Here is a 26,178-nt window from a genome sequence, read left to right on the forward strand (position 1 = left end):
GCCAGGAAACCACCTACTAGCAATCGTGCAAACTAGGGGTGTATGGGATCCCGAAAAGTCGGGATCGGGAAAAAATTTCCAATTCCGATCCCGACTTCAGGAAATGACTTCCTGACTTTGGGAAATGACTTCCCGACTTTACGGGATCCCGAGGAGTCGGGAAATACCAAATGGTCATTTTAAAAAGTCGTTAATTCTGGACTTTTTCTGCACTGTAAATTTCTGGAACTTATTGGAATGTTGAGTTTTGTACCACAAATGCAAAAAAAAAAAAAAAATCACTTAAGGTGATAATGACGTGTAGAACTCAAGATTTTCAGAGCTTCGGGAAATTTCGAACATTTCCCTTCCTGAATATCAGGATTTTAAAAATTTCCCATCCAGACCCAAAAAAATTATGTCCCGCACACCCGTAGTGTATTCTATAAGAAGCTGAGCTGGTTCCCATGGCAGAGTGGTTATCATATCGCACTACGACACCAGGGGTGCCAGGTTCGAATCCCAGCATGGGCATGGATGTTTGCGAGTGTTTATTCATCAATTTCATCATATCATCACTCATTCCAATCTTCGCAAATTAGCCAAAAGTGGCACTAAAAGTGAAGTAAAATACAGGAAATCAATAAAAAATCAAACAATCTATAAGAAGCTGAATCATGTGAGAAAGCAGGATGTTCCACGGGATATTCACAACGTTGATAAAAAATCATTTGCTAACTAACTTATGCTGTACTGCTATTTGAACTTATAATCTTCATTATTTCGTACACGCAAACTTAAAAAACAACAATATTACAGCAAAAGTTCATAGTCGCCAGGCTGAAATTTTTAGTCACCATGGCGACCCGGATTTTTCGAGCCCTGAATACATCTATACAGGGTGTTGCAAAATACCTATTACAACGCTTGGGAGGTGATTCGACAAGTAAAAACAAGGAAAAAATGCCATGTGAAAAAATGTCGAAATCGGCACCGTTTGCGAGTGACAGGCGTGTGAAAATCGCCTCACACCATGCGTAAAGCACAATAACTCAAGAAGGAAGAAAGATATCAATGTCGGATTAAAAGAATACAAAGAAAGTCGTGCCTGATGAATACAATGGTGCAGCAATTGAGGCCCAGTGTAAATTGCGCAAGGGGACTCTCAAAGAAAGTGGGGAATCCCCTGATGGAAAATACAAGAAATTTACTACTATCTTCTACATAATGTTGAGATCGGAATGTAGGCAGTAAAAAATCACGACGTATGTCCACATGTCCCACTACTGCTGGGACACTGTCTCACACCCGGGAAATAGGAAAATAACTGCAAATCTCCTGTTATATACGGTTCACATTGCGGTACGAAGAAGAAAAGAAACCAATTTGTCGCATGTTTCACTACTGCTGGGACACCATCCCAAATGGAAAAAAATACTGGAAAATCATTAAAAAATGTTTTCAATCCCTTAATGTTGACACACTACTTTGCAGTACGAAAAACAAAAGTTAAACAATGGCCACATGTTGTCAGGCTGTACATATACTACAAGAGAGCTCCCCAAAGAAAGTGGGTAATCCTCGAAGGAATGAAGACTGAGAATGGCGAGAAAACGCACACAATGGCATGTACATTTCCAGGCACAGCACATCTGGAAGGGATTCCACTGAGAAGCGCACAACCTCCGCACATGCAGATCGACAGTATGAAGTACAGAGATATCCAGCATCTTCACTCGCACCTTTCACTAAAGGACACTATGCGGTGCTGATAGGGGCTCACAAACACTGGAATACTCAGAGACGTTGTTGAAAATGTCCACCATTGACTTCAAGACAAAGATGGCATCGGCGAAGCACTGATTGTCTTGTACGCGCAAATACCTCTGGCATGTCACCAATTGTCCCAGAAGCGGCACTAACACGAGCAACGAGATCCTCCACACTTTCCACAGGGGTTTCATACACGAGCCTTTTCATTTCTCCCCACACAAAGAAATCCAGTGGTGTGAGGTCGGGGGCACGAGGTGGCCACGGTAAAGGTCCACCCCTGCCAATCCAACGATCGCCGAAAATTTCGTTGAGTAAGGCCCTGGCTCCCCGGTCGAAATGTGCGGAGGTGCCGTCGTGTTGAAACCAGATATGTTGTCTACCTGCCAGTGGCACGTTTTCCAAAAGTTCAGGTAATACGTCATGTAGAAACACCCGATAATTCCCACCACACAAAGTAGAGGGCAAAACGTACAGGCCTATCAAGTGGTCACCTACTACGCCACACCACACATTCACTGCGAACCTATGTTGATGATGGCACACAATGATTGCATGCGGATTGTCCATATCCCAGACGTGGCTGTTGAGGCTATTGAACATGCCGTCCCTGGTGAATATTGCCTCATCGGTCCACAAAACTCTTGTTGGGAAATCTGGAATTTCAAGAGTGTGTTGCATGTACCATTGGCAGAAATCCATGCGTAGGGGAAAGTCCGTGGGCAGTATGTGGTGCACCTTATGCAATTTGTATGGGTGCAATCCCTCCTCCCGAAGAACGCGGAACAAATTGCTATGGTGGGTTTGTTGAGTACGAGCAATAACACGTGTGCTGGTGTCAGGACGGTCTCGTATTGCGTCCAACACGTCCTCTTCAAATTGCACAGTGCGCACAGTGCGGGGTCTTCCACAATCCCACCTACGGGGTAGTAGAGATCCAGTTTCACGCAGTCGAGCATCATGTCTTTGAAAGAGTGCATGTGCTGGTAACCACCTATTGGGAAAACGTTCGTGATACGAACGCTGTGCTTCACGGCTGTTTCGGTTTGCCTCTCCATAAACGAGATGCATATCAGCAAGCTCGTGGGTAGAGTACTCCACCATTGTCCTGTTCGAGAACTGCCCAGCAACAGGGGCACTTTCCCTCCGAGTGACGGATCACAACTACCGTGATTAGCATCCACGTAATAACACACAGGTGTCCACGCAGTTGTTGCAAACTGAGAAAGAACACGGGAATACGTACTCTACGTACAATATTCCTTGGTGCAATTCAACCATACACACACACGCCAGACTAAACTCCACGCTGCTAGATGCAGAACAAGACAGGAAAAACAACGGTCGACTACACTCTCTACGTAGTATCCACGAACACTAATACGTAACAGGTGACCTACACTCACAGCGCCTCTAGTGGGGCTTTCTGTATCAATTAGCTGAAATCAATCTGAGCGTAATTTTACGGCATAGCGTCATTTTCGAGTGAATTTCCTATTTCCCGAGTGTGGGACGGTGTCCCAGCAGTAATGGGACATGTGGACATACGTCGTCATTTTTTACTGCCTACATTCTGATCTCAACATTATGTAGAAAATAGTAGTAAATTTCCTATATTTTCCATCAGGGGATTCCCCACTTTCTTTGAGAGTCCCCTTGTGCAATTTACACTGGGCCTCAATTGCTGCACCATTGTATTCATCAGGCACGACTTTCTTTGTATTCTTTTAATCCGACATTGATATCTTTCTTCCTTCTTGAGTTATTGTGCTTTACGCATGGTGTGAGGTGATTTTCACATGCCTGTCACTCGCAAACGGTGCCGATTTCGACATTTTTTCAAATGGCATTTTTTCCTTGTTTTTACTTGTCGAATCACCTCCCAAGCGTTGTAACAGGTATTATGCAACACCCTGTATATTACACACACCTTACAAAGTTACTAGTCATGTATTTACTACTATTATGCAGAATCAACAGTCAGGGTAACATTCATTACATAAAATTCAACAATCTTGCGAACAAAATTTATTTTCTTGCTACACCAAAATGTTCAACAAGACCAAGATCTGTAAAATAATAGATGATAACCTTTACTTCACCAACTTTCCCAATAATTAAGATCCACCTGCTTTAGTTATCAATCGGTATAGCTGTACTACAACTTTTACTTTCATATTCTTTCTAAAACCTAGGATAAAAAAGTGAAAATTACATATATTACCTACGAGTTTATGTATAACTGAAATTCAAAGGCAACATAATTTTGTACAAGATTGAGAATCATAAGGATGAGAGGAATAACTTTCTGAACTGAATCTTTTTTGGGATTGGAATCACAAGAATCCAGTGGTGAAGCATGACATTTTTATGTAGTCATCGCAAGATTTGCCAAACATCAGGATCGATCTTTCAATGGAGGGGGAGGGGGCACAATATTTTTCTGTGATAAACGCGCACATCATTGCCAATTCAATGTAAAAGCTCATACCACAGACTTACAACTACAAAAGACATAATTCTATCCCATACAATGAGAATTATTAAATATGATGTAAACTAAAATGCAAACACCTCAATTGTCATGTTTAAAGGTAAGAAGAACCTTTATGATTTGCCGCCAATTGTTGTTTTGATAATGAAAAGCAATTTCATATCAATCAATGTGTGCTTTTCCTCTTAACAAGTGGTAATAGCAGACATTCGCAGTGGTGTGCCAAGGATTTTCAAAAAGGGGGGGAGGTTACATGTACATTTTAGTAGTAATTCCTGAATTCCTTATTTTGCCATCTTTTCCTGCCTTTTCTTTCTTTTCTTTTTAAGATTATTGAGCCTACGCAGGGATTATGACTGTCACCAACCGCTCCTTGAGCACACCACTGGACACTCGGAAGAATCCTGATGACTCCAGAGAAACCCTGCCGTGGCTGTAAAATGGGGATGGGGGCTGAAAAAAGGGCCTGTTATGAAACAGACCTTCAAGAGTGGGGGAAAGTACATGTCGTTGGACCTTGTAGGGTGTCTGCCTATTCGGAAGCATTTAGGTGTTCTCAGTACCAGTAGAGACCAGAAGGATTCACACCATTCTGCGATGAGCTGAGGCTTTTACCACCATTGCCATCAATAGGAAACTTGGCGGAAGGGTTCGACACGAGGGGTAGTACTGGTGCCTCATTTCAATGTGCTAAGATTAGCAAATCTCTTGTGTATTTCGAGCTGTTTCATGCTGTCGCTTAGATATTTCGCACAAATATGTGAGTATTCTGACTTATTTTTTTACTTCTTCTCTAAAATATTTAAAATGCAATACTTTTTATTATTTTGCTTGGTCATCGCCGCATCTCCCGATGACTAGATGCCTTGCCTCTGCAAGAATTGAATCCAGAAGTGGAAAGGAACCACTTGTTTATATTGCAACTTTTTTCTCTTGCAGACTCCAAAATGTGCATAAATTCTAGATGATCTGGAAAATTCCCTGACAATCCAAATTCCCTGTCATTTACCTGTTTTCCAGATCCATAGCAACCATGATAATGATTTAAATGTTGACATGTCATATGATATATAATTTGAGCAATAAGTACATCAATTACAATCAAATTCATTTTTAATGTTCAAAAAATGACAAGGATATAAAATATTAATGTCCATTTTTTTTAAGAAGATATGAATTTATATTGGATATCCAGCATTGGACTGTTCCTCAGGTACAGAAAAATTTCCTTTATATCCAGAAACAGATATGCAGAACTGGGCATTGTGCATGTCCAATGCACTTCCTTGGAGATCTGTGGTGCCTGTTTGGGTTTTGTAGTTTTGAAGTTGCTAATGGGAACCTCTAGGAACATTTTGATGTAAAACTGTACCCTTGAATTTTTAAATAATGTCTTCTAAGGAGGAGGCATATGGTTACATATGGTCAAAGGTGAAGCAATTAATCTGATGCATAATGATAATGGTTTGTACATTTTCACCCTAAGCCATTTTAAAGATATTCGGGTGGTTCACCCAGTATGTATGGGTGGTTGAAATTTAAGTTCCCCTACTCAGAGCCCTCTGAAGCCCATTCAAAGCATTGCATTGGGTTGAAACTTGGCATAGGAGCTATGGTGACCATGAGGAAGCAAATGCCGATCGGGGGAAAAATAGTTCAAATTTTTTGATTGTTCATTGTAAAGTACCAGGCCTGTGACACACATCATGAACCAGTAGCGGCTTTCCACATTTGCACGAGCACACCAAAACAAATTTGTAACAATTAGTTTTTATTACACTTCTATTCATTGAACATAATCTCCTCCAAACATCAAATGTTCCCATGCTGCTTAACCTGCCATAATTTTCTTTGATTCACTAGTGCGTGACTTCTAGCGTAGACCGTGGCACACTTGGAACACGAATTGAATTGGGTTAGTTTTGCCACTGTTTGCAGCAGACATGGAGAGAACATCAAATTGGTCTTCTGGCTTGCATTATTAGGGGCACAGACAGTGCACATGTTAGCACCAGCAATCATGCACTGGAATGTAGTGTTGCAATTCTGCTCCATTGAAGACCATGTGACTGAGTCGATGGAACCCAAACATCATTGCATATCGAGGGTTCTTTTCCCTTAGAAAAGGGAAATGTCGATGGTATCTTGCCCTTCTCACCCTAGTCCAAGCATTGCAAGGGCAAGAAAGAAGGGAGAGGTGGCAAAGCGAAACTGGTGTTTTAAACAACATTTTACATTGCACTTGCTTAGTGCAGCTTGGCCAGAACAAACTGTCCCTGTGGCACTGTAGTTAAATTATCAACCCGCACTAAGCGAGTGTGCTGTTTCCATTGTTTACCTGTTCCTGCATTCCAAATTGTTCAGCATTGTCAAAAGCTCGTTCCTGTTTCAGTCCAAAGTGTTTCATTTCATGATGAAAGGGACAAGTGTGCATATCAAAAGCAGATACTTCATATTTAACGTTGTTGAATTTTTGGAGGGAGGTTAGCTGCTACAAAGCATGCAGCGACGGACTGAGTGAGTACTGCTATCAATACTTTTTTAGCATTTATAATTTGATTGATTTTGTTGGTTCAGTAAGTCAGTTAGAAATAAACAACTATGAGAAAGATTATAACTGATTTTCTAAATGTGGTAATCAGATTGTCATTTTTGCTTGTTATTATCCTTGTTCACTATCATCAGCGGAGCGAGAGAGGAAGTTTTTACTAAATATTTTGTAAATTGACAATAAAATTGTTTATCAGTACTTCTATGTTTTGAGCAGAGACCTGCACAAGACCCGGAAAAAGCATGAATGCGAGGAGGCGCGCCTACAATAATATGCAACACGCACGTCAAGCCCAGGTGTTCGACATCGCGCAAGCGAGCTTCACATCACAGTTGTGCACAGGCATCGATGCCTGCCAGGTTTTTCTATTACACGGGTCTTCTTAAGACCCGTGAGATTCAATGTAGTTCTTGCAGGTAGACACAAGCACTACTGTCAGAGTTTCAAACGGCCATTACATTTCACTACGCATGGAAATATATGAATTTCTGCTAGGTGCAGGTGCCTTGAGGTTGTATAACAATTGGCATAGCAAGGAGTGGGTTTAGTGTGCAACCGCCCTGAGCCTCGCACATGTAGGGGCTTCACGTCACATGAGGTTGATACGAAAAACATAATAAATGGAAGTGAGAAAGATAGAAAAAGCTAATTTTTGTGGGTAATAACATTAAAACCTTCTTTTTATCTGGCTTTATATTCTAGTTTAACATTATAATTTGAATGAATAAGTCAAATCAGAGGTGGGCGGGAGCTCTAAGCCTAAGGGGCCCCGAAAAAGTCAAAATAATTCTCATTTCTCATGGACATTTTTATCCATTTATTATTTTCTTGAATAAAAAGCACTTTGTCTTGGCTTTTCTTCTGGCTCGTGACCTTGCATAGCCTAAACGATTTTAATATGTTAATGATAAAGCACCTCAAACTGCCACGGAGCAAAGTATGGGGCATTTAATGCTTCCGGTTTTTTAAATTGAAGAAGGATATAGATAATAATATCAGTTCTTCCTTCATTCCTACAACTTCAGATGCAGCAGCTATTGCCCTCTGTAATGGGCACGAAGATGATTTATCTTCTGAATTTCCTGATCAAGTTCTAAGTTTCAGGAATGTGCTTAGATCTGAAATCAAGTGCTTTGGCAAAGTTTCTTCTCATTGATACCTCTACACTAGCTTCCAGTGTTCTCTGTATCCTGTATCACCTTCTGTTTATTTCCTACTCTTCAAGTAACAACCACGAAAAAGAACTATCTTTCTCAAAATTGAAACTTAGGAAAAACTTCTGGAAGGTAGCGTCGAATGGTATGATTCAGCCCAAATTTAGTGGACTCAGTAATCTCACTCTTGAACGAGAAAGGGCAAGATCTAATGTAAAAGTGTCACTCGCTGTCTATAAGCCAGCTTTCTGTTAAGCAAGGTGGTTTGATTTAAATCAGGTTGATTTAAATCAAGATTTAAATTGGGGAATTCTATTTTTAAAAAATCACTTATTGAGGCTCATACAAAAGTAAATGTAATATGTCATCTGAAAAAAAAAAAACCACTTAAATTTCCCTTGATTTAAAATTCAATAATTTTTATAAGCAAAAATAGCACATTTATTAAATAGAATAATATACAAAATACTAATCATGCTAAACTGTAAATAGTGTCATTTTCATTAAACTGTAAATAAACATGGCAGCTGATATTTGGCTATCATCAAAAACACTAAAATTCGGCTACAAAGACTGGAAAAATTATTTTAAGTTAAAATTATAAAGTACATCCAGAATTTATTATTTTCACTGTAAGAAAATTTACTGAAATTATAATAGTTTCATTAACATACTCAACAAACATTTTCATATTAGTTTCATTACGTTCAGTTCCAGAAACAGAGACATGCATATTTACATGTAATTTGTTATTTGCTTTAATAAAACTGTTCAAATATTTTACTGGGCGGTTTATCAGAAAAAGCCTTTCTATATAAAAAATATGTCTATGTGTACGGTGCTAAAAAAAGGATCGATTTAAATAAAAAATATCAAAAATTATAAATAAAAATCATTATTTTTATCCACCCAACTGTTAAGAGGGGCGGGGGAGGGGATAAGTAAGTATTTGTATTTTCTTCTTTTGAATACATAAATGTCAAAGAAAGATATGTTGTAATATGTGAAAATTCAGAGGTAGAGCATCATTTTGTATAGTTATTAATGTAAGTGCCCAGGGCGAGCCTCAGCTACTGGGCAGGTCGCAGGTGGCGGATAGCGAACGGCCATCAGATATGGTGGTTAGCTGCGAATAAGGAAATACCAAATAAGCAGTCCCGGACCGAGGTGGTAGTGCTGTTGAGGTCTGGGGAGGAAGGATTATGGCAAGATCATCCTCATAAAATCCCAGAAAAGCCTATAACAGCACTACGACATGGCGAGAAAGTGCCGCCATTAAATAAGCACTGCCCCTGCTGCCTTACAGGGAGGAGAGGGATCTCCAAAGGCTAGGGGAAGGTCACCCCAACAGAAAACCAAAGGGTGGAAGGAACTCTTAGGCATAGAGAAGCCGATCCTTCTAAGGGGAGTAAACCCCTATCAGAAAATCCCAGGTCCTCATTGGAAGTGGAGGTTGGAGCATAGAGCCCACAAAAGAAAAGGGGAGAAACATCCAAACCCCATTGCTGGCATAGCAGCAATAAGAAGGCAGCCCCTTCACTATGCTAGGAAGCTGCAGGCCAATCACCTACACTTCTTAAATAAAGATGATTAAAAGAAAAGACAGAGAGTTGGCCGGACGGATCTACAGGAAAGAAAATTGGCGAGGACTAAGGTATACGACTTTTGGAACTTGGAACATCAGAGGCCTTAATGGAAAAGAAGTTGAAATAGTAAAAGAAATGAACACCAAAGTAAAATATTTAGCCCTAACTGAAACCAAGAAAAAAGGAAATGGAGAAATTGAGTTAGATGACGGATATGTACTGATATATAGTGGAGTACCGAGAATGGAAAGAGCTAGAGGAGGGGTGGCACTTCTGATCCACGAAGAAAAGAAAAACAATATAATAGATTGGGAATTAATAAGTGAGAGAATAATGATTGTTAACATTAAAGAAGAAGAAGAAAATATAGCAATGATAATAGTTTATGGTCCAAATGAAGATGATACAGTAGAGAATAAAAACATGTTCTATGATTCACTACAGAAAATCATAGATGAAAGAAAGGAAGAAGTACTGATAGTAGGAGATCTAAATGGAAGAGTAGGAAACAATACGGAAGAATGGAGACAGGTAATAGGACAACATGGAGAAGAGACATTAAATGATAATGGTACACGAATCTTAGAATTATGTGTAACAAATGACATGGTAGCGATAAATACTAAATTCCCACATAAAGAAATCCATAAATACACTAGGAAAGAACCAACAAGAAGGGAAAAATCTATAATTGCCTATTTCATAGTAGAGAGAAATACGATGAGAAAGATAAGGGATGCCAGAGTCAAGAGAAGAGCGGAAATTGGGAGTGACCATAAACTATTAATAATGGAAAGAGTAGTACAAAGAAGTAGAGTGCTAAAAACTAAAGGGAAAAGAAGACAGGAAAAACAAAACAAAATAAGAATAAAGGTATATAAATTAAAAGATACAAAAGTTAAAGAAAAATATCAGCAACTAATAGAAGCAAAGATACAAGAGAAACATGAAAAGGAAGAAAGAGATGTAGATAAGTTGTGGGATAAATTTAAGAAGATTTTGCTACAGTCTGCAGAGGAAAGCTGCGGGACAACATACATTGGAAACAAAATGAAAAGAACGGCATGGTGGACAGATGAGCTGAAAGAAGAAGTCACGCAAAAGAAAAAACTGTGGAAAAAGTACCTATCAGTTAATGATTTAGAAAGCTTTGAAGAGTATAGGAGGCAAAGGGATATAGTTAAAAAGAAAGTGTTAGAGGCTAAAAAAGAACTCGTGGAGAAAATTTGGGGAAAGTATGGAAGAGAACAGCCGAGAAAATCAAAAACTATTCTACAAAGTTTTAAAGACCATGAGAAAAGATAAGGAAAGCCCATTAAAATACATAAAAGGAAAAGATGGTAAACTAAGAACAAAACCAGAAGAAATCATGCAAAGATGGAAGGAATACTTCGAAGAATTGCTGAAGGATGAAACACAAACTAACAGGACGGAGGTTCAAACAGGAAACGAAAGAACAGAAGATACAGAAATGGAGGATGAAGAAGAGGGAATAAACGATATCAAAGTAGAAGAATTAAAAGCAGCATTAAAGAAAATGAAGTTAGGTAAGGCTAGTGGACATGATGGTTTAACACCAGAAATGCTTAAATACATGGGAAATGCTGGAGAGCAACTGTTTTTGAACCTACTGAATGTTATATGGGAAAAGAAAACTGTACCAAAGGAATGGGAGATATCAGTAATAATCCCAATCTTCAAGAAAGGGGATAATAGAAAATGCAGAAACCATCGGGGAATCTCATTGCTCAGTGTGCCAGGGAAGATATATTCAAGAATCCTGGAGAATAGACTCAGAAAATATGTCGAAGAGCAATTAGAAGAAAGTCAAGCAGGCTTTAGACCAGCAAGAAGTGTACAAGACCATATTTTCACCCTCAAACAAATAACAGACAAGACAATAGAATACAATAAAAAGGCAAATGTATGTTTTGTAGATCTACAAAATGCTTTTGACAGAGTTCCTTGGAATGAGATATGGAAATCTTTAGAGAAGAAAGGAGTGGATAAAAACCTAATAAAAGCAATCCAAAGTTGGTACAAAGGATGCAGATGCTACGTGAGGACAAGAAACCACCAGTCAGAGGAATTTCAAATAACAACAGGAGTTAAACAGGGAGATATACTATCACCATATCTATTTATAATTTTATTAGATGAAGTAATAAAGGAATGCCATATAAAAATGAAACAATTTCATGTAGGATACTGGAATATGAAATCAATTAAACTAACAGAGCTCATATACGCTGATGATATTATACTAATAGCTAATACATAGGCTAGTTTACAATATAACCTAAATATTCTTAATGAAGAATTAAAGAAAAAGAATATGGAAATAAATACAGAGAAAACTAAAACAATGATAATTAGCAGAGAAAAGACAAACCATAAGATAAAACTGAATAACAAACCTTTAGAACAAGTGACAAATTTCAAGTATCTTGGAGTATTTATAAACAGTCAAGGAAAAGAAGAGGAAGAAATAAGAGATAGAATCATGAAGACAGGAAAGCTATATCAAATGATAAACAGAGGATTTATAGGCAAAAAAGAAATATCTACCCAAACAAAATTCACTGTATATAAAACAATTTATATACCAACACTTACATATAGGGTGAAAATTGGACAATGACTGGAAAACACCTGCAAAGTGTACAAACAATGGAAATGAGGTACCTTCGAAGAATAAGTGGGAAAACCAGGAAAGATCGGATAAGGAATCAAACCATTCGGCAATCTTTAAATGCTCAGCCACTACAAGAAACAGTTGAACGTAATCAACTCAGATGGTTTGGCCATTTGAGCAGAATGAGTGAGACGAGACTGCCAAAGCAGATATGGGAAGCACATCCACAAGGAACAAGACCAAAAGGAAGACCAAGAAAGACATGGAATATGAGTGTCAAAGAGATTTTGGAGAAACGAAGCATAAGATGGAAAGAGGCACAGGAAAAGGCGTTGGACAGAAACATCTGGAGAGCTCTCTGTAACCCCTCGACACCGGCAGGTAGAAGAGGACGCGACTAAGTAAGTAAGTATTAATGTAAGTGTAGCCACAAAAAGCCATTCTAAGTAATTACATAAATTTTCTAGAAGAATCTGACTGAATTTGAGGGACTCAAATTTGTTTCTTGTGGATGTGTACTTTACAATTTTGTTACGCTACTGCATCAAATATTTAATATTACCAGAACATTAAGATGTAACAACAAAATGAGAATCACAATTATTATTTTCATCTAAGTTCTAAAATTCAAAATTAACTGGTACAATTAATGTGCAACAAAGTCAAAATTGCTAATTAAAAAAGTCAAATTATCTGTATCAATTGATTACACCAAAGATTTCACACTTATGGGGCAAATGACTATCATTTTAAGATTTGTTGAAACCGATTGTGTCGAAGAGCTTGTAGGTAGATACTTTGGGCCCATAGACAGGATTGTGGTTTAGTGCAACCCCTTCCCCCCACTCTATCAAGCACAGACATTTTATGTGCGTCCTTCGATATTTTCTACTTAAGCCATGGTTTGTGACATTTACATCCTACAAACTTTGAAATGAGGAAACAAATTACGACTCATTAAATAATATATAGGTTATATTTAAAGATTCTTAGTTTGTATTTCTGATTTTTTAAAAAAAAGTTTAGCACATTAAGGATATTTGAGTTGTCTTACTGCCTAAAGAACATCTTTAGAAACGTACTATTATGAACAAATTCTATATACTAGAATTTTTAATCATGTAAAAAGTTACATAAATAGTAACCAACATGGATTCTTTCCTCATAGATCCACTGTAACAAATTTAATAAATTTCATTCAAGATGTTTATAATGCAATTCACAATCGGTCAAATGTTCACACTATTTACATGGATTTCTCCAAAGCTTTTGATAAATTAAATCACAATGTATTACTATGTAAACTTGCAAACTTTGGTTTTACGAGTGACATGTTATCTCTTATTATTTCATATCTTTACAATAGGAAACAATATGTGACTTACAAACAATCAGATTCACATCAATATGTCGTAAATTCTGGAGTCCCCCAAGGTTCGAACCTTGGTCCACTTCTGTTTATTATATTTATAAATGATTTGCCACATAAACTTCAGCACTCCAAACTTCTCATGTATGCAGACGATGTTAAACTGTATAAAGAAATTAATTGTATTCAAGATATGTTAGATCTTCAGAATGATATAAATGTACTCTATGATTGGAGTATGGATAACGATCTAAGGTTTAATATTAAAAAATGTAGCTTTATGGTATTTTTGATGAATAAACACCCATATGAGTATTCATACAGAATTAATAATGAAAAGCTGGAAAAAGTGTACTCTGTCAAAGATCTTGGTGTTGTTGTTGATTGTAATTTATCCTTTGAGGAACACATTTCGAATATTGTTAAGGATGCATATAGACGACTAGGATTTCTCATAAGAAGCTCAAAGAGCCTAAATAATTTAAATGTTATGCTATTGTATAAGAAGTAAACTCGAATATGCGTCGGTTGTAAGGTCTCATGAGTTTATATCTTATAAAAATAGAATAGAGCAAATTCAAAAAAGATTTCAACGGTACTTATACTACAAGAAGAATCAAGTATCTGCTTACGAGATGAAATTATCTTGTAAGTATTTATTGAAAGAGTTTTGTTATGTAAGCCTCAGTAGTAGGAGAGGATTAGCACAACAAATATTTCTTTACAAAACAGTAAATGGAATTCTGGATAATAGTAAATTTCTTCCTCAGTTTAAATTTAATACTAGAAAATCTAATCTTCGGATGCGACACCTTTTCCACTGTGATATCCCGAGAACAGAAAAATACAAATCATCACCTATATTGAGACTTTGTTCTGCATATAATAATATTTCTACAAAGCATGAAAATCTGGATTTTAGTCTGCCACTTTCCTTGTATCTAAAAACACTAAAACCAATTTTTGAAAAATACTAGATATACATATGTGAATCCATTGTACTGTGCATTTTTCCATTGTTCTAAAATTATTTTACCTTCTATGTTTTTTTTATTAATATTATTATTATTATTGTTTTTTCTGTTCAATACTATGTAAAGGATATGTTCTGAACAATGAATATTTATGTATATGGTTGGATGTATATATGTTTCTTTCCTGTACTACTTCACTTATTATCTTCTGTGTATAAGTGCGTTTGTGTGTGTGTGTGTGTGTATGTGTAATCTACACTCTTATATGTTTATTATTTGAATTATGTAAGCTTTCCTGTAATTGGAGGATTTCTCTGTAGGAAGCAAACTAATAATTAAATAAAAAAAGTATTACTACTGCTTTGGTTAATGAAAATTCCAGCAGCATGTTACTGTAGCTCTGCCAAGTGTAAATTTCTCTATCTCATACTATTAAATATAATTTTCGTCAGAAATTAATTATTATTATAGGCTTTTATATAAATATGATACTTTGCTGACATTTCCTTGACGACTGTGTATAAATTCACATTGATATTTCAAACTTAAAGAGATGGGGCCTCGCATTCTAATCTCGCCCAGGGCCTCGCGATATGTTGCTAAGCCACTGTACTTAAGATTTTGTTACTTCTCAAATTAGTTTCATTATTATGTCAAACCAACTACCACATATTTTCCAAATTTGTTTCGAAGGTCTTGAAATAGGTTTGTGTGTCTTGTTCATTTTATGTCACTTTTCTGGTTTTGAAATCCTAAATCTTCTTTCGATTTCATTTTTACATTGTTTGTTTGTTGAAATCTGTAAATAGCATTGCCTGCATAACTAGCAACAACATGTGCAAACGACAATTTATTGAAAGAGATGACAATATTCAAAAACATTTTATAATGCAAATTCTGATTTCATGTTTCATTTTATGGACCATCGTGCTTTAGTGTTCAGGGGGGGGGGGGGGGGAGGGGGAAAATCTTGAGCAACTAATTCGAAAATTGAATTGGTAGAATTACACCAGAGAGAAAATCTGTTTGTTTGACTGATTGATTTATTTATTTGGTCAATTTATGCACAATAAGGCTAATCGGGATGGGACCTATACTTTAAAGTGGGATCCGACCCACCATGTGCTTCCACCGGGTATCGAACCCGGGACCCATTGATTACAAGGTGACGACATTACCACTGCACCATAGGGGAGCACCCCCCAAAAAAGTATAATGTAGAACAACCACCAGTCACATAAAGTTACAAAGTTACAAAATATTTATGATGGCACTTTTTCTAAAACTTGGTTCGTACTCCTTTACAGGTGTCAGCAGTGGCAGCGATTTGATGTGGGGCCGAGAGAGTGCAGTTGTCCCCCCCCCCCATTCACTTTTTTTTGAAACTTTTGCACCATGCTAACCTCATGTACCCAGGGAATTTAAACTGTCCTTGCCCCCCCCCCCCCCCACACACTTTTGGAACGCCATTGGGTGTGAGTGATACAAATGTTTTCTACCAAGGAATAAATGTCTGCAATTTCAATTTGATAAAAGTGATGAACATTTTAAGTGCTCCTTGACCAGTTTAGAATCTAAAAGTTGGCAACAGTGACTGCGTGACTCATGTATCTGGAGATGGTGCAAAACCAGAATGAGCTGAAGATAACCGAGCTTCATCTTGCAAGGCCTTCCAGTTACCCTTGAGCTTTCGATGCTTGACGGGTCAAAACCCAGGTATATAGTTTCACTCGCCCGCTCGCCAGCCAGGCGGGCCTAGTAAGTGATTCTGGCTGATGTGCAGCTCTATAGTTTTGAGTAATTTTTGTCAGATTATCGAATGCTGAATTATCTATAGCCCATTAACATCGCTTTTCTTGCGATCAAGGTAAAAATCACCAAGGTATTTGAAAGTCATAAAAAAAATCACATTTTAATTTATTCTATGAAATACAACTCTGCCACAGCCTCATGAAAGGTGGTCATAACTTGGGTTGCCAATACATTTAGCATCATTATTTATGCAAAAAAGGGTGAGTGTATTTGAGAGAGGTGATAACGCAAGGCTGAAGTGCACACCCATAGAGCCAGACCACCAGCCACCACTGTCATGAAATGCTCAATCTTTTGACATCTGTACTCCAGAAGCATGTAGATATAAAGCAAATATATATCCAAAGTTAACATCTGATTCCAGGAACTTTACCAACATGGAAACTTTCAACATAGCAAATCCTACACTCTCACTTATTATTTTATTCTTCTTCACAGACTACAATAATATTAACTCAAATAGACATTTTTAAAATCCTTATTCAACATTTCTGATACATATGAAAAGAATTGTGAGCAAATAATGTAATTATATGATGTCATGTATTTGGCATATATTTTCTATAGTTTGGTTTCTTTAAAATCACTTTTATATCTCTTTTGTTAATTGCAATGATGGAACAATCAGAGTGATGCCTGGTACATGCCTGACATATTATGCTGACCACTTTGCCACAGAAGCTGTCACATGTTGGGTGTCATCTTGGTATTTTCATAATTTTTATGTGCACATATGTGTTATCCTTTGTTATATCCAGTTTACAGTGGTAACTGCTCTGCTGAAGAGATAACAGTAAATCGTGTCTTGTTAATGATGCAACTCCAGTTCACCACAGTGAAAACCAACCAATTACCAAGCATTCTACAAATTGTTGAAACCCATTCACTTACACAAGAATATTACTGCAGATGCAGCTTTCAAGTTATATGCATCAAAGTGCAAATGGCAATAACCTGATTTAGAAAATATTAATTACCTAAGCTGGAATTTCATTTCATAATGCTAATTTCAAACATACTTGTATATTTCTTCTCTCCTTACTTATACAATGTTCCACACTGCCTTAATATGAAATATGCACATTAAGAATTTCACTGCAATTCTTAACAAAACTGTACTAGGGAAAGAATACATAATACTGGAGACTACAGATGTTATCAGCAGTCAATTAATTATCTTGCATTAGAATATTATAAACTGTACAAATGCCAAAAGATATGTGATTATAGCATAAAAATTACATTTTATGCTTCTGGAAGGCCATATATTTTGTTGTTTCTTCCAGAACATTGAATAACTTGTCTTCATACTTAGCAAGCTTGTAGAGTCTAGTCATATATATCTCTACAGCTAGCAAAATAATCATTATATATAAGGTTACAGGTGCAGGGTTTTTATTTTATTCTAAAACCATAAAATCAAGGGAAAAGTTACTAGAAATGAAATTTCTTCATCAGGTAAAGAAACTGAAGATAAATTGTCCCAGTTTAAATTATGAGTATACGAAAAACAACATCATTAATACTGAGTATACAAAAAACAACATCATAAATGATCCCTCAATCAATTTCTACTAATTAGGAACCAGGAACATGCAACTAATAGAATTGTTGGATTTGCATTGAAATATCTGATGTAAAATTGAATATTTTCATGAAACAAACAACTCTCATGACCAACTAGTTTCAATTATCTAGGTATATTACCAATGATATGGATGTGGTTCACAAGTTATGCTTTTGTAATTAGCCCAAAGAGTCATAAAAGTGACACAAAATAAGAAAATAAATAATTAAGAACCACTGATGATCAATCCACTACATGTTGCATTCCAGTTGCATTTTATCTATTGATTGTTCTATACACTAGCAACATGTATGATTTCCTCTACTTACCCCTTTCCATTGAAATCCCTGTGATTACCACATTTCACATGTAAGGAATGCTACATATATTACACACAAGAATAGTACAGGAAAGTACCTAAAAAGAAAAAGAAAAGAAGTATTTCAAAATGATGAGAAACATTATAAAATGAAATCATACATTAATAAAGAAGGTTACAAAACAAGCAAAAGTAAGTAAATAATATTATGTTCAACATAAATGAGTCAAGTAGACAAAATATTTGCTGTAAGAAATGTTCTTGAAAGTACCTTTTGTTATTGGATATGACTGGAACAATGGATGCTTATTCTCATTGTCTATTGTTACAAAAGGAAAGCAAGTACTACAAATCTGACTTTTTTCTAATGAAGATCAATTTCATGTATGCAAAATACTGTTACAGAAACAAGCATGCACACTTTCTTACATAAGAAGCATGAAAGACTCAAAATTCAAAACATTAACAATTCCTGTGTGTTGGTGTAAATACTATTAATACATAAAAAGTTTATATGTCTTTTTACTGCCAACTTTGTACAGTCTCTGGGCATGTTTCTTACTCGACCTTTCAGTAAAGAAGCAGGAACAATTTTAAAATTTACTGTGTATGTTACGATCACTCAACAATAAAGCAAACAGTGAGGGGGAAACACGTAAAAATTATTCACAAAAAAAAAATCTGCAGTAGGACTCAAAACTCATGTTATAAAACATGACATGTTCTGCAACCTGCTGCTCTTAGCCACTAAGACACATAGCTACTTGGTTGTTGGTCTTGTGGTACAAACCATATCATAATCACAAAGCTTGACATGGTCTCAACCAGCAAATTCTGGCAACCACACTGCTTAATTCCCTTTTATGTGACATTGGTTGAACTGACAAACAAAACAAGTCTTAATCTATGAGAGTGTAAGTTTTTAGTGAATTTCTTGCTTAATGTAACTGTGAAGTAGCTAAGCTAACTGCTAGCACAATTCCAGTTACTGAGTTAATTGTAGATTTGAAAACTGAAATTTTCACAAAATTCACATTGCATGCAGAGGATTGTATAATAATTGCATATATTTTTTTTTAATTTAAGAGAAATACTATTAAATATTTATGTTATTTATTCATTCTCAAAAGAGAAAAAAATTACAAATGATCTGTTTTAAACTCAAAAAATATAAAAATTGCATAGTGTATAATAACAAAAATTGCATTCACTCCAATGGACATTCACAAAGGAAGTCATGCCCAGGTCAGTATTAGTGGAATCTTTGGTATGGAGATTGTGGGTAGCGTATGGTGATTTTAGCATTTTCAGATGTTTATTAAAGCTGATATGACTTTTGTTCTATAATTTGAAATGTACTGGTTCAAAAACCATTGAAGGCAGTCAGTGACAGGGATGGTGAGGGATAGACTTCTTCTGGAGGGAGGGTGAACGTTTTATTTCTCTTTTTTTAAATTTTTATTGAAAATTTATTCTTTTGTCTCAAAAAGAGGGGGGGGGGGATAAATTTCCTGTGATGCCTGAATCTGCCTATGTGACAAAACCTCAAAAGGGGCACACAATTTTTGCAGTTGGAATATTATTTGGTCCCCTTTTGAAACATTTATAGATACTATAGAATATAATGTATTACTCTGAAATCTACTTCTGTACTGCAAGCCAGGTGTGGCTCAAGCATTGTTTTCCTAGGAGCTCACCAAAGTCATATGACACACATTCAGTTTCTGCCAATATTCTTTTTTCCCTAATCAACTGGGGGGAGGGGCTTAACATGTTAGTAAAGATTTTTATCATCTTGGAGTATAAGGTTTTATAGTAAAAAGAAAAAAGAAAGTAAAGTGCTCCCCTGTGCTTTGCACCATGCCATGAAGGTGTATAGTGGGTGTGGGGTTAGGGCCCCACACTTTCTTGATCTCGGCCAAGCTGGGGGTGATGTGATCAGCACCACACCCCGGCTGCCTTTATCCCCCAGAGTTTCCTCCAGGTACCCACTATATACAATGCTGGGTGGGCACCGGAGCTGCTTGAACAGGTTGAAAAAGTCCCGGTTCTCAGCTACCGGGGTTCGAACCCAGGTCTCTCTCATGGTAGTCAGACACCCTAATGACTGAGCTACCGAGGGTTTATAGTAGGGGTGTACAAATAAATTTAGATCTGAAACAACAATAGATTTTGCCTTTATGAAAAATATGAAGGTTGCCTGGGAAAAGAATAAGAAACTGAAGAGGGTGTTGGTGATGTGTGGATGAATCACTGAACTAAATCCTTTCGGAACGAGTTTCCAATACCGGACCACTCTCCAATTTCTATGAAATTTTGCCTACTCACTAATTGTGAACTCCTAACCACGAATCTGCATGTAATAATTGGCGGTCGAGTATAGAAATCGAGAAAAAAACAAAATAAACTATGTTTTCTTAACGTAACGTAACCCTACCATAAGAACAGTAGCTCCACGGAACATGCCATTTTCCCCGAATAAGTGTCACTTATCGCACAACACTTTAGCAACATAGTGTTCTGATGTCACGGGAGAGAGCTTTTCATGTTAGGCAAGACAAGGTATAGTTCTCTTAGCCAAAATATTAATTTTTCTTTGTATTTATGCTAATAGAACCTAACCTAACCTCATAGGCATTCCTCATCTGACGTCAATATTCAAGGTAGCAAGATCGTTAGGCATAAAGGAAGACCATTAACAAATTGTGAAAGAAAGATGGTACCGAATTGCTGTGTATGGACAATGACCGTGGTAAATTGCAAGGTTATTTTACAAGTTCTACACGTTTTAACAAGTGACCGCCAAATATGAACTACAGATACGTCATCAGGACACCGAAATTAGTAAGTAGGTGAAATTTTATAGAAATTGGAGAGTGGTCCGGTATTGTAAACTCATGCCATCCTTTCATAGAGCCCAAATTATAATGAATAAAATATCAATTGTAAACTATACCTGCATTTTTTTAAAAAATTACTACCCTAGTGAAAATTTTGAAAGAAAAAAACAGCCAATGTACAGGCACTAAACATTTCAGAAATGTAAAGTGACTTTATTACAGCCTTATTACAGGGTAGAAATATAGAAGGGCTGTAAAGTCAATGTACATGGCATGTGAAGGCAATGGAACTTGTGTACATTACAGAAGGAAAGCACATGTAAAATATTGAAGATGGTACATTTTCCATGAATGGCATAAAATAGCATATATTCATTATCTATTCTTCTTTGTAGCTAATCAGTGGTGATTTATTCATTATCTAATTTACTTTAATTTACATGGAAAAACTGTTAAAGAAAATTCATGTCAAAATAAATTGGAAAATGCAAAATTTATAATACAACAATGAAAAATGGGACAAGGAAATAGAATCACTGGTCTTCATTAACATGAAATCTATTAATATAATTTAGATAAACCTGATGTGCATAACACACTCATGTCAGTGCATACAGTGAAATTACAATTGGAACTAATTTTTCACACCAAATTTAAAAATGTGTAGTTCTGGCCATTTTATTATTGCATGCTGTAACACATAAGGGTGGTGCAGGGCTTAACAGTGCAGTTGGTTGCTGCTTATCTGTGGTCCGGGTAGGGATGCATTCATGAGAAAGAAAAAGTTACAAATCTGGACTTTCTTTCTAATATAAACAACCCTCTTTGATTACCAGTAAATACACATCCCTTTTATTGACATGATTCATCATTTCACCTTGTAATAGGAATAGAGGTGGAAGTGATTGGAAAAAATGGATTTTTGTAGGATTTTTTTTCCATGGCTTTTTTTTACCCAAAGTGTTTCAAATTAATTAAAATACAGTAAGTAAGACTTCACAGAATGCAGATCTCAAACAGATTGGATGATTATGAGTGGGCTGAGGAGTGGAGAAGGATGTGCCGGGATGACCACCAATGACATCATAAACAAGTTGAAGTTGCCATTGAGGACAATTCAGAGAATTAGGATGCAGTTAGTGGATTCAGACTTTTATGTGGAGGCCGTGGCTGCCAGAAAGACACAAAATCGAGCTGAACTGAGGATGAGAAGTAACATTTTCATTTCAAATGTGCAGCAACTCATTGACAACGACCCCTCCACCTCAATCTGTGAGATTTCTCAATGCCTGGGTCATTCTGAGAGCACTGTGATATTGTGTTTGAAAGAAGATCTTCTCTAAAAGTCCTACAAGATGCAGAGTGGACAGCTTCTTACTGAAAAGATGAAAATGACACGTCTCATGAAGAGCAAGAAACTTTTGCACAAAATCAGGCATCCTCTGGAGCCAAACATGTTGTGTCCCCCCCCCCCCCCCGACGAGGAAAACTTTTGCCAGGATCAGTCACACAACAGGCAGAACAACAGATGGTTGGCTGTGAGTCCTAAAGATGTGCCCAGAGTCATGAAAACAAATTTTCCTGTTCACATCATGGTGTTCGGTGTCATCAGCAGTGATGGGCATGTTATGCCCCCACACATCTTTGAAGAAGGTCTGAGAGTAATAACTCTAGGATAACTTTTTGGCCATTTTACCCCTAATATGTGGCTGACTGCAATCCTCTTGACTACTATGTGTGGGGCGCGGTTGAAAGAAAGGATCAATAATAAGACTGTCTGTAACAATAAAGGTGAGCTGAGGAAAAGAATATGTCAGGTATTTCAAGATTTGTCTCCTGAGGTTGTAAAATGCGCCTGTTCTTGCTTCTGGGGTCATCTGGAGGACATTATTGAAGCTGAAGGTGGCTTCATTGAATACGTTTGATCTATAAAGTATTACTTTGCTTTTGTTTTTGGAATTTTCAATAAATGTTTAACATTAGAACTTTTAGAGATGTTTTTCCTTCATGTTTTTTACATGCCAAATCTACTCGCGCACCCTGTACCTGTGTAGTGTACACACATTCACATAACTAGAGTAATTTTGGATATATTTTGTAAATATACAAGGTAACCAAAAAAGTTCTTTTCGTTTTTGACGTCCCATTAATCATGCGCTCACAGAGAGGAAACAAAATGACGCACGTGCCTGACAAGCGATCGGGAGTTAGTCTGACCATTGACTGTCAGTAATACAGGCACGTTGCGCACACACAGCAGTCATAGCTCGTCCAGTGTCGAAGAGAAATGGAGGTATCAAAGCAGCTTGTTCGCGTGTGTTTGTTGTACGACTTTAAATTGGGTCTTTCAGCTGCCACATCAAGTCGCCGCATTTGCCAGGCATTTGGGGAGAATGCCATGAATGAATGCACAGCCAGGAATTGGTTCCAGAAATTCCGTTCGGGAGATGTGAGCATTTCGGATGAACCTCGCAGTGGACGACCACATGTGCTGGATGACGAGGCCCTGAAAGCAGCCATCGAGGAGGACAGTGGTCTAACGTGTGATGAACTTGCAGAAAGGTCACGTTTCCGCTGAAACAGTCAGACTGCACCTGCATGGGATAGGGAAGTCATACAAGTTACGCAAGTGGGTACCCCACACATTGTCGGCAACAAACAAGGAACGAGTGACAGCCTCTTTGTCCTTGCTCACTCGGCACCTGAACACACCCGTATTTGATCGCTTGCTCACTGGTGACGAACAGTGGGTCCTCTATGACACTCCCAAGCGTACCAGACATTGGTTGTCATCACGTGACCCCGTTCCTCACACCTCAAGACCACCTCTGCACCCACGAGGTTGAACATGAGCCATGGCCTGCCCAGTCGCCGGACCTGAACATTATTGAGCCGTTTTGGAGGATCGCATGTGGCAACATTTCCCTCCACCAACATGTTGTGAACTCATTGGTGTGCTTCAGGACGAATGGCTGCAAATCCCTCTCACCACTGTGCAGGACCTCTATCCTTAGATGTGTTACTGCTGAACTGGCCGCCTATAAAAGCACTAGTCTGCATTTCAGGTGTTTCAGTTTCAATGTCCACCACCTGTATATCTAAAAATCTATCACCTGTATATCTAAAATAAAAATCTAGTATCGAACACCATTATATTTGTATTTAGCATAAAATATCAAGTGTAACATGTGTACTTTGACTTAATGGCTGCTAAAACTGGTTGCAGAGCGGGACACCCTGATGGTGTAGTGGTAATGTTGTCACCTTGTAATCAAGGTGTCCTAGGTTAATACCCAGTGGATCCCACTTTAAAATATAGTTCCAGTCCCAATTAACCTTACTGTGCATGTGGACATAAAACTTAAATCAACCTGAGCACAGAGCAAGTCATGATGTATATTGGCCATCTAGTGCACTATTTCGCAACCTTTGTGAGGCAACAGGCCGGTAAATTATTTTTATAAAAGTTGATGCCCTGCCCAATCATTTTACCTCTTTCAAACTTGCACCATTGAAATTCTGGCATAAACAAAAAGTAATAAGTTGATTATGTTTAGGCTTGCTGACAATTATCAAATTGGGTTTATGTTAATTGGCAACCACTGAATCTAATGAATTTCTCATGGCACGATACCCAGCCCCTGCCAGGTGATTAAGAAACAATGGACTAGCACATGTTGGTCCTAAAAAAAGTCTGTCCTCAAAAAAATTAAACTTTTCTTTCAACCGATGTAACTCTGCTCTTCGAAAGCAAAACTCAATGACCAGTGCTTTTGAAATAAAATGAACAATTTTGTGATTGGAAGCAGACAACAGGCTTAGCCGACTATAGCCAATGTGGATAATAAAAGGCCCAAATTGAGGGGGACTGTGGCACTGGATCTTCATGCAAAGGAGCCTTCACTGGAGAAATTGCTTTGAAGGGTTACATAATAAAAGAAATGAGATACTTGGAATGTTGTAAACATACATAAAAATATAATATAACTAATACTCTGACATAACTTGGCCTAAATGTTAAACGGAACTGTGTCCAAGGAGCCTCTAGATGTTGCCTGCCCAAGACATCCACATAGCGGTGGCTCAAAGGGGAGAGCTGCTGTGCCATGGCACTACCCCCAGAAGAAACACACACCTCACCAAAGTATTGCTAAATTAATATTTTACAGACAAGGAGATTGGAATCTCGTAATTGGTCAAGCTGACACCCACCACAAACTCCTCGCCACATAGCCAGTTTCATACCCTCGCAAGGCAACAGTCCGATCCATCCAAGAGCTGGCCTAACAAAGTTGACACACGTGCAGAGGGTTGAAAAAGTATCAGCGGGGAACAAGGTGGTGGGGAGGTGGTAATAAAAGACACCAGCCGAGCCAGTTTTCGCTTGGCACGACGAGGGACATAGTTGCCACCTATAGAGATAAGTTGCTAAATATGACTAATTTATAATATCCGTTTGGAAGTAATTCATGAGAAAGGTACTATGTACTTTTCTGCCTACTTTTGGAAAAACGAACGTAGTATTTATCCAAGTTAAATGAACATTTAGATATAAGATAGATGCACCTAAAGGGCCATCCAGACTTTCATATTTTTTTAAAATTAAAAATCCTATGGTGATGCGAGTTTCCTTTGACATTTCGACAATTTCATTTACAACAAATGTCCTGTTGGAAGAAGTGTGCATGGGTGTGAAGGTGAGAGGATTTGTTTTTCCCTTTCTCTTGTAATTGTTTTTTTTTTTTAGGTTTGGTTTGATTTGCTTTATTTTACTTCGCTTTTGTGCCACTTTTGGTTAATTTGTAAAGATGAGGATGATTGATGATATGATGAAATTGATGAATAGACACTCACAAACATCCATGCCCACGCCAGGATTTGAACCTGGGACTCCTGGCAGTGTAGCACGATGTGCTAACCACTCCACCATGAGGCCAGCTTGTGGTTTTAGGGAAGTGTCCTATAGTGTATAGGTTAGTGGGTGAAGATGAATCGGATCAGTGCGTTATTACTTATTAGTTAATACACATACTGTCTTCCACGTTACCAAATTCGGATAAATTAAAAGTTAAACATCTTGGCCAGTGGCACAACCACAAGGAGGGGAGGGGGATTGCAGCAGGGTTTT

At 37.5% G+C, this 26,178-nt stretch overlaps 1 protein-coding gene across 2 annotated transcripts in view; it reads right to left on the reverse strand.

Annotated features, from left to right (window-relative positions):
* The window catches only part of sstn (stepping stone), a 113,045-nt gene that overhangs the window by 72,348 nt on the left and 14,519 nt on the right, over window positions 1–26,178 (reverse strand). Inside the window, exon 2 of one of the 2 annotated variants that reach the window (XM_083117553.1) lies at window positions 18,221–18,308. In XM_083117553.1, the coding sequence (XP_082973679.1) occupies window positions 18,221–18,230 (10 nt within the window). In that variant the 5' untranslated portion in view covers window positions 18,231–18,308. Of the gene's footprint in view, window positions 1–13,554; window positions 13,616–18,220; window positions 18,309–26,178 lie in introns of those variants that run through there. The other variant, XM_083117554.1, reaches the window with a different exon arrangement.

The sequence above is a fragment of the Lepisma saccharinum genome, chromosome 2 (assembly GCF_977018435.1).
Source record: "Lepisma saccharinum chromosome 2, izLepSacc3.1, whole genome shotgun sequence".
Taxonomy (NCBI): domain Eukaryota; kingdom Metazoa; phylum Arthropoda; class Insecta; order Zygentoma; family Lepismatidae; genus Lepisma; species Lepisma saccharinum.